Source organism: Wolffia australiana, chromosome 2 (genome assembly GCF_029677425.1).
Source record: "Wolffia australiana isolate 7733 chromosome 2, ASM2967742v1".
In the NCBI taxonomy this organism is placed as follows: Eukaryota; Viridiplantae; Streptophyta; class Magnoliopsida; order Alismatales; family Araceae; genus Wolffia; species Wolffia australiana.
Genome location: NC_135836.1, coordinates 20,569,919 through 20,583,520, shown reverse-complemented (window position 1 = coordinate 20,583,520; position 13,602 = coordinate 20,569,919). Strand labels below are relative to the sequence as shown.

At 46.5% G+C, this 13,602-nt stretch overlaps 1 protein-coding gene across 2 annotated transcripts; it reads right to left on the bottom strand.

Annotated features, from left to right (window-relative positions):
- Nucleotides 1-218: 218 nt before the first annotated feature.
- MURE (ALBINO OR PALE-GREEN 13) lies at nucleotides 219-4,203 on the bottom strand. 2 transcript variants are annotated; one of them, XR_013580661.1, is made up of 6 exons: nucleotides 2,288-4,203; nucleotides 1,390-1,506; nucleotides 1,143-1,318; nucleotides 880-1,025; nucleotides 447-587; nucleotides 219-368 (listed from the first exon to the last, which is right to left on the bottom strand). XR_013580661.1 is itself a non-coding variant. In XM_078571402.1 (5 exons), exons 1-5 carry the CDS (start codon nucleotides 4,158-4,160, stop codon nucleotides 569-571), a joined length of 2,331 nt encoding a protein of 776 aa, XP_078427528.1. In that variant the 5' UTR covers nucleotides 4,161-4,203; the 3' UTR covers nucleotides 219-568. The 2 variants fall into 2 exon arrangements, 1 of the variants encoding a protein (XP_078427528.1); XM_078571402.1 differs by having other exon boundaries at nucleotides 219-587.
- Between the last annotated feature and the right edge of the window lie 9,399 nt (nucleotides 4,204-13,602).

The following is a 13,602-nucleotide window of genomic DNA, read 5'->3' as shown; positions in this document are numbered from 1 at the left end:
TCCCCTCAGTCTACCCATCCTGGGATGAAGCATACGGTTAATATTCTGTGAACAGTAGAATAGGGCCCAATATTCTGTGAACATTAGAATAGGGCTAAATATTCTGTGAACAGTAGAGCAAGCATTAAGCTAATTTGGTCCCATAAATAGATGGCATCATTTTTTTGTTTCAGTGAACATTAAACGAAGAAAAGAGAAAAGCTTCTTCACACCCACGATTTATTCAAACCAATTATACCTTATTATTAAAGAAGTCATGGGAAAAATTCAAGGGGCCGACAGATCAAAACCCAGTCGACCCAAATTCCGATACAATTGGTAACAAGTTAGGCCCACAAATTGCACTCGATCACCGGTCAGCAGCATCACTTGATCAACATAAGAGGTGAAGTTACAAATATATTACTAAAAATAATAACGAGGATAAAAAAATCATGGATACGTACGTATATGTGGTCCACCAGGCAACTACATGATCGAACGGTCCCCATGGTTGCATCAGATCAGATCGCTCCAGAGGCCAAACAAAACTAGAGATGGAACCGTGGGGTCTCTAAAAGCGTTGACCTCAGTGGCTCTCTGGTAATCTACAAAACCAAAAGAAATAGAGAAAGTCAACTACAGGCAGATTGGTCAGCCCTTCATTAAAATGGATATTGTACTGGTAAAGGCAAAGATTGTGGCATTAATCAGGGAAAATCACGCTTGATGGATGTTCATCGAAGAAGAAATTAACTCTTATTTCCACCCGAATCGGTGTAGATTTTAAGTAATTAACCCATCTAGATATGAAGTTTACTGAATTAGAATACGTTGACTGGGCTGGAAGTTAAAATTTGGTATGTAAGAAGAAATGGGGACTTTTTTCCTTTTACTCACCTCCATGGAAATTCGCTCGTGTCTATGCCTGCTTGATGCAACTCATCAACGTAGTGCAGCGCTTCCCTGCACTCTTCTCGGTCGTCAAAGAACTCCTTCTTGTCTCCTTCTATTTGGCAAATTTCGTGACCCTTTCCAGTGATGACCTGAACAGTACTCCAAAAATCAGAGACTATATCTCTTCTAGAACAGTGAAATTGGGAATGAGAAATGATCAATAACAAAAAACCCAAGTATTATAATGAAAAGATTAAGGAACCCACGACAACGTCGCCTTCTTCCCCCATTGCCACAGCGGCGCGCACGGCAACTCTTCTGATATCGTGAAGAAAGAGCCTGCATCCGTTGGATAGAGGAGGATAGTAGTCATTCTCTCCATGCTTCAGGTAATCTTGCATGGTCATCCCAACCCCAGCCAGCATGTCATCTAAGATGTCCACTGAATAAAACAAAACGGAATGTTAGTGCCCATACAAATCAACATTATGAACAACGGCATGAGCATATTACATGGATCTTCTGATCTGGGATTATCAGATGTCAGCATAACAACATCACTTTTCTCCGTTGCAATCTTTGTCATCATTGGCCTTTTTCCTCTGTCTTTCTCACCTTCACACCCCACCACTGAATTCATTCAAACAGGAGCAGAATCATCAGCACATTCAACTTAAATGGGTTTTGCTTTTTCCCAACACCCATCAAGTAGCAAATCAAAATGTAATGTTAGAAGAGAGGAAAAACCGTGACGAAATAAAATCAGTGTAAAGTTACTGACAGTTCAATGGAATGGCACAGCGTAGGGTTTCGCATCAATAATGATGATCACAAGTGAACGATGATGAATAGCCATTGTCATCATCATCCATCAGTTGATGACACATTGTCATCATCATTGTGAAATATCCAAGCCCAATCATTTTTTTTTCGAAAAAAATCCAAGCCCAAACATGGATGACGGTGACAAGAAAACAACAAATCATGACCGTCCTCCCCATCATCATGCATCACTTTACCACAGGCCATCACTGTCATCATCATTTGTCCAAGCCCCATGATAGACGACGATGACAAAATTTAGGAATGATGAATCATCATGGTCCTTCCTCGTGATCCATCAGTTAATGAAGAGCCGTCATGGTCATTGTCAGTTGTACAAGCCCAACCATGGATCACGTTGATGAGATATGGGGATACATATGATGATGATGCCGACGATGATGATGATTAATTTGTCATCCACCTCCACCACATGTATACTATCAACAATGATAATGACAGTCGCTATGTCACTGAAAATAACAATGATCACCAATTCACCATCATCCACCAACCAGAGCACAGATGCATATTCATGTTTCAACTTCTATTTAAAAGTAGAAGAGAAAAAGATTGGAAATCACCACACCTGTAATTATCCTCTTTGGCGATAATTCTCTCACTGAATCCAACAACCTGGAGAGAGAATCCGGGGAGCGGGCGTGATCGACGATCACCCCAAACGCTTGCTCCTCATCTATCAATTCACACCTACCAGGAACAGCATCCACCTCTTCAATACCTCTGACTATGTCCTCCAATGGCGCCCCAACCGCAATCCCAACAGATACAGCCGCAAGAATGCAGTATATACTTTGCCTCCCCAACAAACCCGAGGAAATTTCCAGTATCCCCCTCGGAGTGTGGATCAAAACTTGAGCCTCAAACAAAGAAAGCTCAAATTTCAAAGGGTAAACATCCGCACTCTGATTCTCAACAGCAAAAGTCACAACAGGGACAGCAGGATTTCCAAGCCCAACAAAATATGAAGCTTGAGGATCATCAATATTGACCACTTTCCGATGTCTTTCTGGGTCAACCATTTTCTCAAACAGCTTTCCTTGACTCGCCCTGCAGTCCTCATCGCCATAGAAATCAAGACTTTCTCCAGCCGCATTGGTGAAGACGGCAATGTCAAAATCTATCTCTTCACATCTACCACGCGCTAAGGTTTGAGAAGAAGCCTCCATAACCAAGGCCTCAGTCCCATTATGAACCATCTTAGCCATCAAATTCTGAACAATCACGGCGTCAGGATTCGCATAATTGTTCTCCAGCTGATTATCACCGTGAATATAGCACCCAACAGTCGTCAAGATCCCAGTTTTGAGAGACATGGCCTCGTAAATCCCTCTAATCAAGTAAGAAGCAGCGGTTTTTCCATAAGAACCAGTGATCCCAATCACGGACAAACGTCTAGACGGGTGCCCGTAAAACGACGACGAGAGAGCAGGAAGAACAGCGTTTGTATCTTCAACGATGACCAGGGCTTTGCACCAGATGGTTCCCTCTATGTTGATTTCTTTGCTAGCAACCACAGCGACAGCGCCTCGCTTATCAGCCTCGCTGAGAAAGAGATGACCGTCGGTTTTCGATCCGATGCAACAAACGAAGAGATCTCCCGCAGTAACTTCTCTGGAATCGTGTTGAATTCCAGTAATGGCGACTTCGAGATCTCCGTAGACGGAAACGGGGACGACCCGGCTCTCATCCAGAAGCTCGGCCAACGTGATCTTGAACTCGGGCTCGACGATCTGAGGCCGGGACTTGCCGAAGCTGTCAAGATCAAGATCGAAGGAAGAAGACCCAGAAGCGGGAGTCCCGTTGAGCCCCAATTGCGGATCGTCCGGGTCGATTTCGTCGTCTTCCTCGGAGAAATCCTCATCGGCGAGGCCTTGGAGCTCGCCGATCTCCTCGAGATCGGCGGCCTCCTCGGGGGGGAGATCCTCCAAACCCTCGATTGGTTCGGGGTCGTTCTTCTTGTTCTTGGGGGGCTTGGGGGGGAGGAGGCCCTGCTTGACGAACTCCTTGCGCTTGAGAGCGATGGCGCGGTCGATGTCGCCGAAGGGGTCGTCGCCGGAATCGGCGGAGGGGGATTGATCGGGGATGTCGGGGGCGTCTTCTTCGAGGGCGAGGGCGGAGAGGAAGAGAGGCTGGTCCTTGTTGAATTCCGCTTCCTGGGTCTTGCGGGCGTTGGAGACTTGGCGATGGAACTGGTTGAGGCGAGAGACTCCATGGGCGGAGTCTTCGGGAGCTTCGGGGGGGTCGTCGTCGGCGGGGGAAGGAGAAGGGTAGAATTTGCCGTCCGGGCCGATGGCGGAGGGGTTTTGGAGGGGGTTTCGGAAGCGGAGAAGAAGGGGGGGGAAGCGGGGCTTGGCGGCGGAGGGCGGCGGCCCGGCCGCGCGCGGGGAGGGCCGCGGCGGCGGGACGGCGAGCAGAAGGCTGAGCGACGGCGGCGGCATCGCGGAAATTGAAGGGTCGCTCCAAGCTGAGGATTTTCTGAGGTTTTTGCGGCCACGGCGGATAAGCTTGCTTCCTTCCTTCCTTCTCGGGAGCGGACCCGCTAAGGACCCGCTAGTGTGAGATTTTGGGGCGTGTGCGGTTCTGTGCGATTTTTTTTTAAAATTAGAATAATAAATTTGGGTTGTTCCTCCCTCTTTTAGCTCCCTCCCTCTCTCTTTTCTCTCTCGTTTTCTCTCTCTGCCATTCTTCTCTTGCTTGCTCGCTCTTCTTTCTCTCTCTAACAATTCTCTCACACGCTTCTCTCTCTCTATCTCTCATTCACTCACTCACTCAGTTGTTTGCTCTTCTCTCTCTCTCTCTCTCTCTCTCTGTAAGTGATTCTTCTCTTGCTTGCTGTTGAAAGAAATCCCGAGATGCTACGGTCAAATGTGGAATATATCAACCCAGACACGATCAATAAGACGATGTATAGAGGTAGATACTAAGAAGCTTTGTACGTCATCAGCGTGATGTCAACGTCCAAGGCTCTTGGTGCAGGGCATAAGCTTCTTAATATGGTTTGTATGGTGCAATAGAGGAGCTCCACCTTGGACTCCCGAGACAAGGGAGGAACCACCAAGGCGTAATCAAGACAATAAACCTAGAGAGAGAGAGAGAGAGAGAAGAAGAAGAAGAAGAAGAAGAAGAAGAAGAAGAAGAAGAAGAAGAAGAATGAACAAAACACACTTGGCGGCTGTAAAGTCGGATTAGGGTTTAAGGAAGGGTGAAACCCCTTTAAATAACAAGGGAAATGGGCCTACAAAGTGACTGTTGGGTTCTAGAGGCCTAGATCTGGATGAAGATTTCAAAATGATACGCAGCGGAAGACTTTTGTGAAATCGAATGGCATCGATAAAATCGAAGTACCTTTGCACGGATCACATCCCTGATTTCTTGGATCTGTGAGCGAGATGAGTCGAGCTGCTCAAGTGTGCAGCCTATAGATGTATCCACGCAGTCCTCGGCACATCGGATCTCCTCCTTCTCATTGACGAGCTCTGTTCTGCCTCCATTGTTGTCGTTGTGTCGTCCCGATCGCATCGGGAGTGGAGAGGGGGGGTGGGGAGAAGGGAGAAGAAAGGGAAGGCCCTTGAGCAATTTTGGCCTAGGTGAACTACGTTAAGGGCCTTCCCCTATTTATACTAAGTTCATATTTTTCATAAAAACTCCCAAAACTAAAGTATATCTTCCGACGTCCAAAAGACCATTTGCATGTGACCCTCTAGGCCCATGAACCAGTCTAGTTAATGAGTCCAGTGGCCCAATAACCTTTATTGGCCTTCCAAATTAATTAACTATATCATCATATAGATTAATTAACGTCGATCGATTTAACCCAATCGATAGGTTGAGTGTCCAACACGTGGGGTGCCAAGCTACACCTCGTGCTCTAGAAGATACAAAGGAGTGTGTATCAACTAACTCAAGGGACCTACTCATCATCGTTTACCGTGTACGTATAATCCCTCATCCACTTGACGCTCCGTGGATGACTTAGGGTACGGTCAACTATCGAATCCTAATCGGTCATCCGAATTAGTACTGATGCATTCAAAAATCATCGAAGAACTCTTCTCCAATATTTCACTGCCTTGTCCAAGGACTCCATCGGATCGTCTTCCTTGAGCTGTCACCTCTTATACAGAGGGTGGATGATCCCATCTTGACCACTCAACAGCCTTCGTAAACTTCTTGAAGCACCCGAACTAAGACTATTTAGAATCCCGTGATTAGGGACACATAGCTCATAATCAAAGTACAACTGTCCGTCCACAAGACATCTTTGGTGTTTCAGATCTAAGGACCACTTACACAGCTGTGACATGAATCAAACTGATTGACAGTCCGATATAATACCATTCAGGGATACATACAGATCAATTAAGTGAACTCTTTCCACTAAAGAGCACTCACTATCTATCCTTAGTGTCTCCACACTAATGGCTACGAAAACAACCATAATCATCATATGAGTGTGCCTAGATAGTCTATTCTTTCATGATACTTCGATGTCCTTCTCGAGTATCCTTCGAATAGGAATATTTATAACACATGATTAAAGACTAGTGATCTAAGTATTACTATCTCATCATAATTCACTAAGTCGGATCATGTATTCATGGACTTCATTATAAGCGTCACATGCGCACTATAATGACTATGTTATATTAATGAACATGGAATGAGATATGGAATGTGTGATTGGCTTGCCAACCACATGTATTTCTATCAGACACATCAGTTTTGATTCCTTGAGATTATGAATAATTTGGGTCATCCCATAATAATTAGGAGGTATAATTTATTCATTTTTTTATGGATGTGACCCTTACATTTACATTTGAATAGTGATATACTCTTAATAAATAAGACCTTTTAAAAACTTTCAATATCCTATTATGTGTTATTGTGATCATTATAAAGAGAAGACACATACAAATTTAATTAATGCAGGATGAGGTGAATCGGTTCTTTGGTGAGGAAAAGGTTGATCTCTAATAAACTGTTTCATTATAGAGAGGAATTTGAGAAAATTTAAGATCGTGGGTAAATATATAAGTTCTTCAGCCGCATTCAGTTTTTTTCTAGTTTGAAACAGAAATCCATTCAATATAAAATTTATTTTTTTACCATTTTAGTGTTTCTTAGATTTGTGCATTCTAGGAGATTAAAAGACCCTCAATTCATCTATAGTTGTGTAAGTTTTGTTTAATTCCCTTGACAAGTCATATGTAATCTTTCCAACATGAAAAAAACATAATAATAATGGGATTTAAATTTTGTGAAGCATGATATGGATTGGCTTGCAATCGCAATGTAGAATTTCTAATATTTTTAAGTGAATTTTGATTATAAATCATAATGCATGGTTTAAAATTTACTGCAATGCTATTATTGGACCAACTTTTTGTGATGTGTAAATTAGAAGTGGTTTGGTGATTAAATTTTTTGTAATGTTATTAGTTTTTTTTAGCCTTATCATTTAAGAATCATTCAACTATGGTCCTCTTACTGCTCGTAATGGACTATTTTTCTTACCCAAAAGTCACATGCATCTATATGCTTACGAGTCTAATAAACTCTCACTTAGTTGATCAATAAATACTACTAAACTGGACACTACTAAAGTTAAAAACTAGAAAAAATTCTTAACACACTTATCCTCATTACAAAAACACTAATATTTGAACTATATCCTTAGTGCTTAATCTTGAACCTAAGTCCCTTGGATTGAGTTTGCGAGAACCCTTGACTTCTCGAAACTTAATTATTTGATTATCATATATTTGCATATGCCCCTTCCTATTCCTTTTATGATGGTTTCTGACTTTGGTGTGATCCCTTTCCTCCAAGAAAAATACTATGGTGGAAGCAAATTGCAGTGTTATTTATACCGCCAATATGATTTTAATTTTCCTAAATCAAATATTTTGTGATGGAGCACACCAGCTTACTCCATCGGAGACGCCATCAGAGCCGCCATCATCGTCGGGTTTAACACCCCGGTTCATGTCCAGCTCGATCGGCACAGCAAGGCAACAATGACGACACTCAGGTTTAACACCCCGGATGAAAAGCACGACCGCACCATCAAATGTTTTGATTTCTCCCCGGTTGTGCTTGTTTTATTATTTGTTTTATCGTGTTTGTGTGTTCATTTTCGTCAAGTCTGTACCCATTGTGTCGTGCTCATGTTCGTATCGACGCGTGCAGTGTTGTCTCACGTCGTCGAATACGTGCCAAAAGTTTATGTTTATTTCTGTATTAACGGGGGTCCCATGTATAAGACCCCCCCTAGCCCTTAGTAAGGGCCATCGTGCCCCTATATATGGGGCATGATGGAACCCTAGCCCCTTTAGACTAGGCATTATCAAAGTAAAATGTTGTTTCTTGTCTGGTTTCACCAAGAAGAAGAAAAGTGGAGAAGGAGAGAGGAGGAAGAGAGAGAACGAAAGAAATAGGAAGAGAGATCAAGAGGCGTCGCCGGTGCTCATGTCGATACTCCGCTATCCTCCTTGTGTGGCTCGACATCCGTGCACAAGACGTTCTCACCATCTGCCAAGGCCAAAGGCATCGCGTAGGTCTTCGCACGCGGTCAACGTCGCGTGCCACTGAGTGGATCATCGCCTTGTACACTCGACGTGCGGTACACCCCACTCGACAGATGCTGGTTTCATTGTGATCGCAAGCTCCGTTCACCCGAGGGGCAACGGGTTCGTGTCGGCCTGGCTGATTGGGAGGCCGCCTCAGCACCTGGAGTTCAGTGCCATCGCACCACGATCGTGAGACTCATATCATCAGATTGCCAACGACGTGTTCCGTACCACTGTCAGGCGCAACTCACCGTTCTCATAGTGGTCAGTGACTTCGGCCAGGTTGACTTACAGAATGCCACCACAACTGGGCTTGGGCATCGCCCACCATGGTCACGGGCCCCTTGGTGTCGGGTTGCACCCATGTGACGCAACCACACAATCAATCGTGTGCACGGGCGGTTTGTTTTCTCACTCCTCTGCGAGCGCGTGCATCGGGCAAAATCGTGTTGATCAACAGGGTCCTCGCCACATTGCTCACGTGGCCTTTAAGTGTGTGTGTACCGCGTGCGTAGTAAGCTGACCTGCACATCCACGAATTGGTCGAGCGCAGGGATTATCCTTGATGTGCACTCTCCACCTGTTCGACTAAGTGCCCTTGCACTACTCCACTCTGGCCATCTGTCCCCCTCGCGCTAGTCCACCCTACGACCATGTTGTCGAGCTCAACTGTGTGCTTGAGCCAACTCGCCGCTACTCTTCTTTCCTTTCGACTCCGACTCCCAACGTTGCTCTTGTGCCGCACCTTTGCGGCCGATCGAGCTACCTCTTCGCTGCATTTCTCCGCTACACCTACCTGCACTGGCCCACGCATCAACGAAGACATCGATGACGGACGTCGCCACTAACGAGGTATGCCGTTCCCCTTGCTCGTCAGTTATATTACATCTTCTAGTATATTATTGGCTGCACTCCACCGCGCTCCGGTTAGTTTAGGTGAGAGATTGTATCATGAAGACTGCGCATCGAGTGAATTCCCTGGTATGGGACGAGCCCATCCGTTACGTGTGAGCGCCAACGGAGTTATTCCATTCGACGCCGTATTTACCGTCATCGCTTCGACGAGGATCAGAAGGTCACCGTCACTGGTCGCCCATCTTGCAGCTCAGAGTTCGACAAATCCCCACGAATCGGGGCCTACACGTCCACCCGCCTAGGGTTCACGTCCTCATGTAGTTACATCCTGTTAGGGAATTATCCATCAGACGATGTCACTGACGACATCTGACAACATCTAGGTATCCGAGCATCATCTCGATACCCGACCAGACGACGTCCTTGACAACGTTCAACATCAAATTGGTACTAGAGCATCATCTCAATACCCGACCGAACGATGTCCCTGACGAGGTTCGACATCATCTTGGTATCAGAGCCAGGTTGTGGTCGCTCAAAACACATTTTCGTACCCGCATCATTACATCTGCATTTCATCCGTTTTCGAAACCTCATCTAGAAACACTCCGAGGAACTAGCCATGGCCATCGAGATGAGATCGAGCAGAAGGATGCAATAGGGAGGTGCGACTTCCCCGCGACAAGCAGCTTTGTCGCCGATCGAGAGAGGCAGCCTGACGTGCCTCTCGGAGCATCGTCTTTTGACACCCAAAGGTGGCTCCTCACCGCCTCCTTTAGAGCTCGGACAGACCGCACCTGCCGATAGGGGTACTGTCAGATCGTCCGGTCCATGCGGACACATCCGCGCCTGCCATGGACGTGCACGATCCCATCTTAGCTCCTCACGATCACTAGGTGCCTTGCCTCCTAGAGATAAAGAGGAGAGAGCAACGACGAGTCGTTGCCCACATGGGACAACTCCCATAGACAAGCCCGCATCCCGGGTTCCCTTCACACGTGGTCAAGGAGTTGGACGCGTCCAAGGAAGACCGGACCAGCAATACCGACCCCAGGAGAACTCATCCAAAGAGCGAGGAGTGTATCTCCATACTCTGACCGCCGTCGCCGAATGTGTGGAGCAGTTGCTCACACGTCCCGCGGTACATTCGGTACTTGTCACCGCACCCGTGCCCATGGCTCTAGAGCAAGCCCACGACCTGCCTCGGGTCGCGTGATAACTAGAGCATCCGAAGAGCCCTTATGATGCTGACGAGTACCTAGATGACGACAGAGGGCATGACGAGGAGCGTAGAGATCGACACCTTGACCGATACCCCATACGCGACCCACAAGATGTCCGTATCTGGCATAGATGATACCCATGAGACGACTACAATCATGGGTACGAGGCTGACCTACCGGCCCGCCGAGACGTCCGGCCTTTTGAGTGACAGTACAATGAAACTAACGAGGTTCCTCGCAACCCGCCGCGTGTGATGCCTGACATCCGTGCCCCGTACGATGGTCAACCCTGACAATGGGATGAACATGACTGCTACTCAACCCCACCTTGATGACACGCCGACCCACCTTATGGAGGCTACCCGGTGCCCGTGTGGCGCCTAGACAATTACGAGTGCCGACGAGAGGAGCATCGCGCTAGGATCCAGAAGAGCGTACGAGCCAACGTCGCCATCTTTAAGGGGTCGAGGAAGCCGAAGGAGTTCATCGACTTGGAGTCAAGCATGAACTCCAATTTCTGATGGTATCGCATGGACGATGACTTGTGCGTTGAATATGCAGAGACGAGACTTGCTATATAGGCCAAGATCTTCTGGGACAACGAGCGAGTCGTAGTAGAGCGACGAGGACGGCCCATCACATCATGGACCAATATGGCACAGAAGTTGAGGAACATGTACGTGCCACTGTAGTACCAGATGACGCTATTCCTCACGTGGCTGGACCTTCGACAAGGTCGATAGTCCGTGATAGAGTATATCGAGGCCTTTGAAGAATGCCAGATGTAGTGTTGGTTCATGAAGGACCCGCGAATCATCAATGGTCTGTTTGTTCACGGGCTTCTACCGACCCTATGCATCGAGGTGCTTAAATGCAGCCCCGCCAAGGTCGACGAAGCCTACCACATAGTGGAGCACATGGAGCATCCGAGCGAGGAGGTCATTGCTAAGTCTAACCCAGCTGCCCCTTGAGCTACACCCGCTTGAACTACCCCGTCTATGACCGAATGGACCTTGCAGATTGCCGGAGGGCAAAGGAACACCCCAACCACTTCAGAGGGCTCCGCCCCACTACCTTGGGCCATCACTACTGACACGGCTGCAGCACAATCGTGAACCAAGCACAGATCACGTGCTTCAAGTGCCGAGGGAAATGGCATCGAGCTAGCTAGTGTCTGTCTTCGGCCCTCCTGATCGATACAAGAGAAGCCAAGCATGAACAGTTAGGAGAGATGGAGCAAATACACGATGATGACTACTGTGTATACGATTACAAATCACCCGACACATGAGTTGGGTACATTCAGATCTTGGACACTCGTTCGACCTCGACACCCGCTCCATGCCCTACTAGCTGATGACTTTCCAGCATAGCGGTTGACTTCCCCAGCACTAGTGGTACACCAGTCCCCCACTAAGAGACGTTGCAGGTTAACACTACGCTTGTCCCGTAGAGGACGGACCCGATGATCGATACGGCTCTCTGGTCCTTGATCTTCTGCACCTATGTCAAGATCAATGACAAGGTGTGTAATTTGATCGTGGACAGCGAAAGCTATATCAATGCCATCTCGGACACGATGGTTACCCGACAAGGATTGGCAGCCATACCTCAACCGATTTCCCATGACCTGTCATGGATTGACGCTTCATCATTGTTAGTGAAGCGACAGTGCCACGTCCCATCGAAGGTGAGCACATACGATGAGACCGTCCTTTGTGACGTCCTTCCTTGAAAGCAGGAAGTATCATCCTAGGTCGTCCCTAGATCTATGACCATGATGTCACCATAGCCGGCAGGAGTAACACATGTTCGTTCATGTATCGGGGGCGACGGGTTACATGGTACCCTTATACTGTGAAGCCGGCGAAGAAGATGGCCTCAACCAACACATTTGGGTTAGTGATCATTAGTCACCCCTTGATTCCTCAAGAGAGGGAACACGATCGCGACGACACGTCGTCACGCCCGACCGCCCGCGCCATTAGCTTAGCCACCCGCACCACACGCCGCGTCGCCCGCTCAGCTACTAGTGCCGCCCACGCCCCCCGCGCCACTCGCTCGGCCACTCGTGTCGCCTACCTGGCCACTCGCGCCACCCGTCTGGCCGCCCGAGCCTTTCGCCCAGAGGAAGCACGTGTCATGTCGACAGGCCTCGTCTAGATGAGCCTTAGTCCTTGTGCGGATCCTGCACCCTTTATCATATAGAAGGATGACAAGCGGCGCACCTGTTGCAACCGCTATGCCACCTACAAGATAACGGCAAGCGCTGTTGCTCCCTCCCGCGTGCCGAGTACGCGCGTAACTCCCTGGAGGCTCGCACCATCGGGTTGAGTCCATCTGAGATCTCCTATGGCCACGTTCCTCGTCAACCCCTCGCCTTAGCACCCATAGATCGTCATCGTCTTGCATTCGCCCAGCATATTTTGCCCTCGCATCAGCATCATCATGCTAGAGAGAATAATATGGCAATAAGGTTAATATGAGAAATTATTTATAAGTTGAGTAAGAGAAATGATAATACTAATAATAGTGAAGGTATTAAAGGGTGGAAGATGAATAGTTAGTGAAATAAAGTATTATATGGAAGCGAGATAGTAATATACGCAGTGGATGATATACATTTTGGATTTTAATTCAGATGTAGGAGAACTAAGATGAAGACAGATTAATAAGGATACTATGATTAGTAGGTTATATTTTTTAAAGATAGAAAGGTGTAATGGTGAACAAGGATGGTTATGTACGGAATTAGAGAAGAGGGATAATGAGAATTAGGCAATTTGTAAATAGGGAAATTATTTGATTACATAAGATGAAGAAGAAAGGGGATGAGAATATTAATGATAGTGAAATAACTTGATATAGATTAATGGGAGGGAGAAATATATATATATATATACATATATGTACATATATGTACACGTTCAAGAGTAAGGGAGATAGGGAGAGAATATAATGTTTTAGTTTGAAAGGAGTTGAATTAATCAAATTTAGAGAGAGAGATTAAGAGAAGACGTAAGCATGCAGAAGATTATTAATAATTCATTATGCATATTAATATATAGCTAGAGAATACCATATCCTAGCAAACTGAAGTCTATATAGTTTATAGATTGAATTTAGAAGATAAAGTAGGGAAGAACTAGTGAAAATTGTATAAAATTCTCAGTGCACGAAACATGTTTGATATAATACCTCAAAGGGGCCGATCCATGACAATATGATGA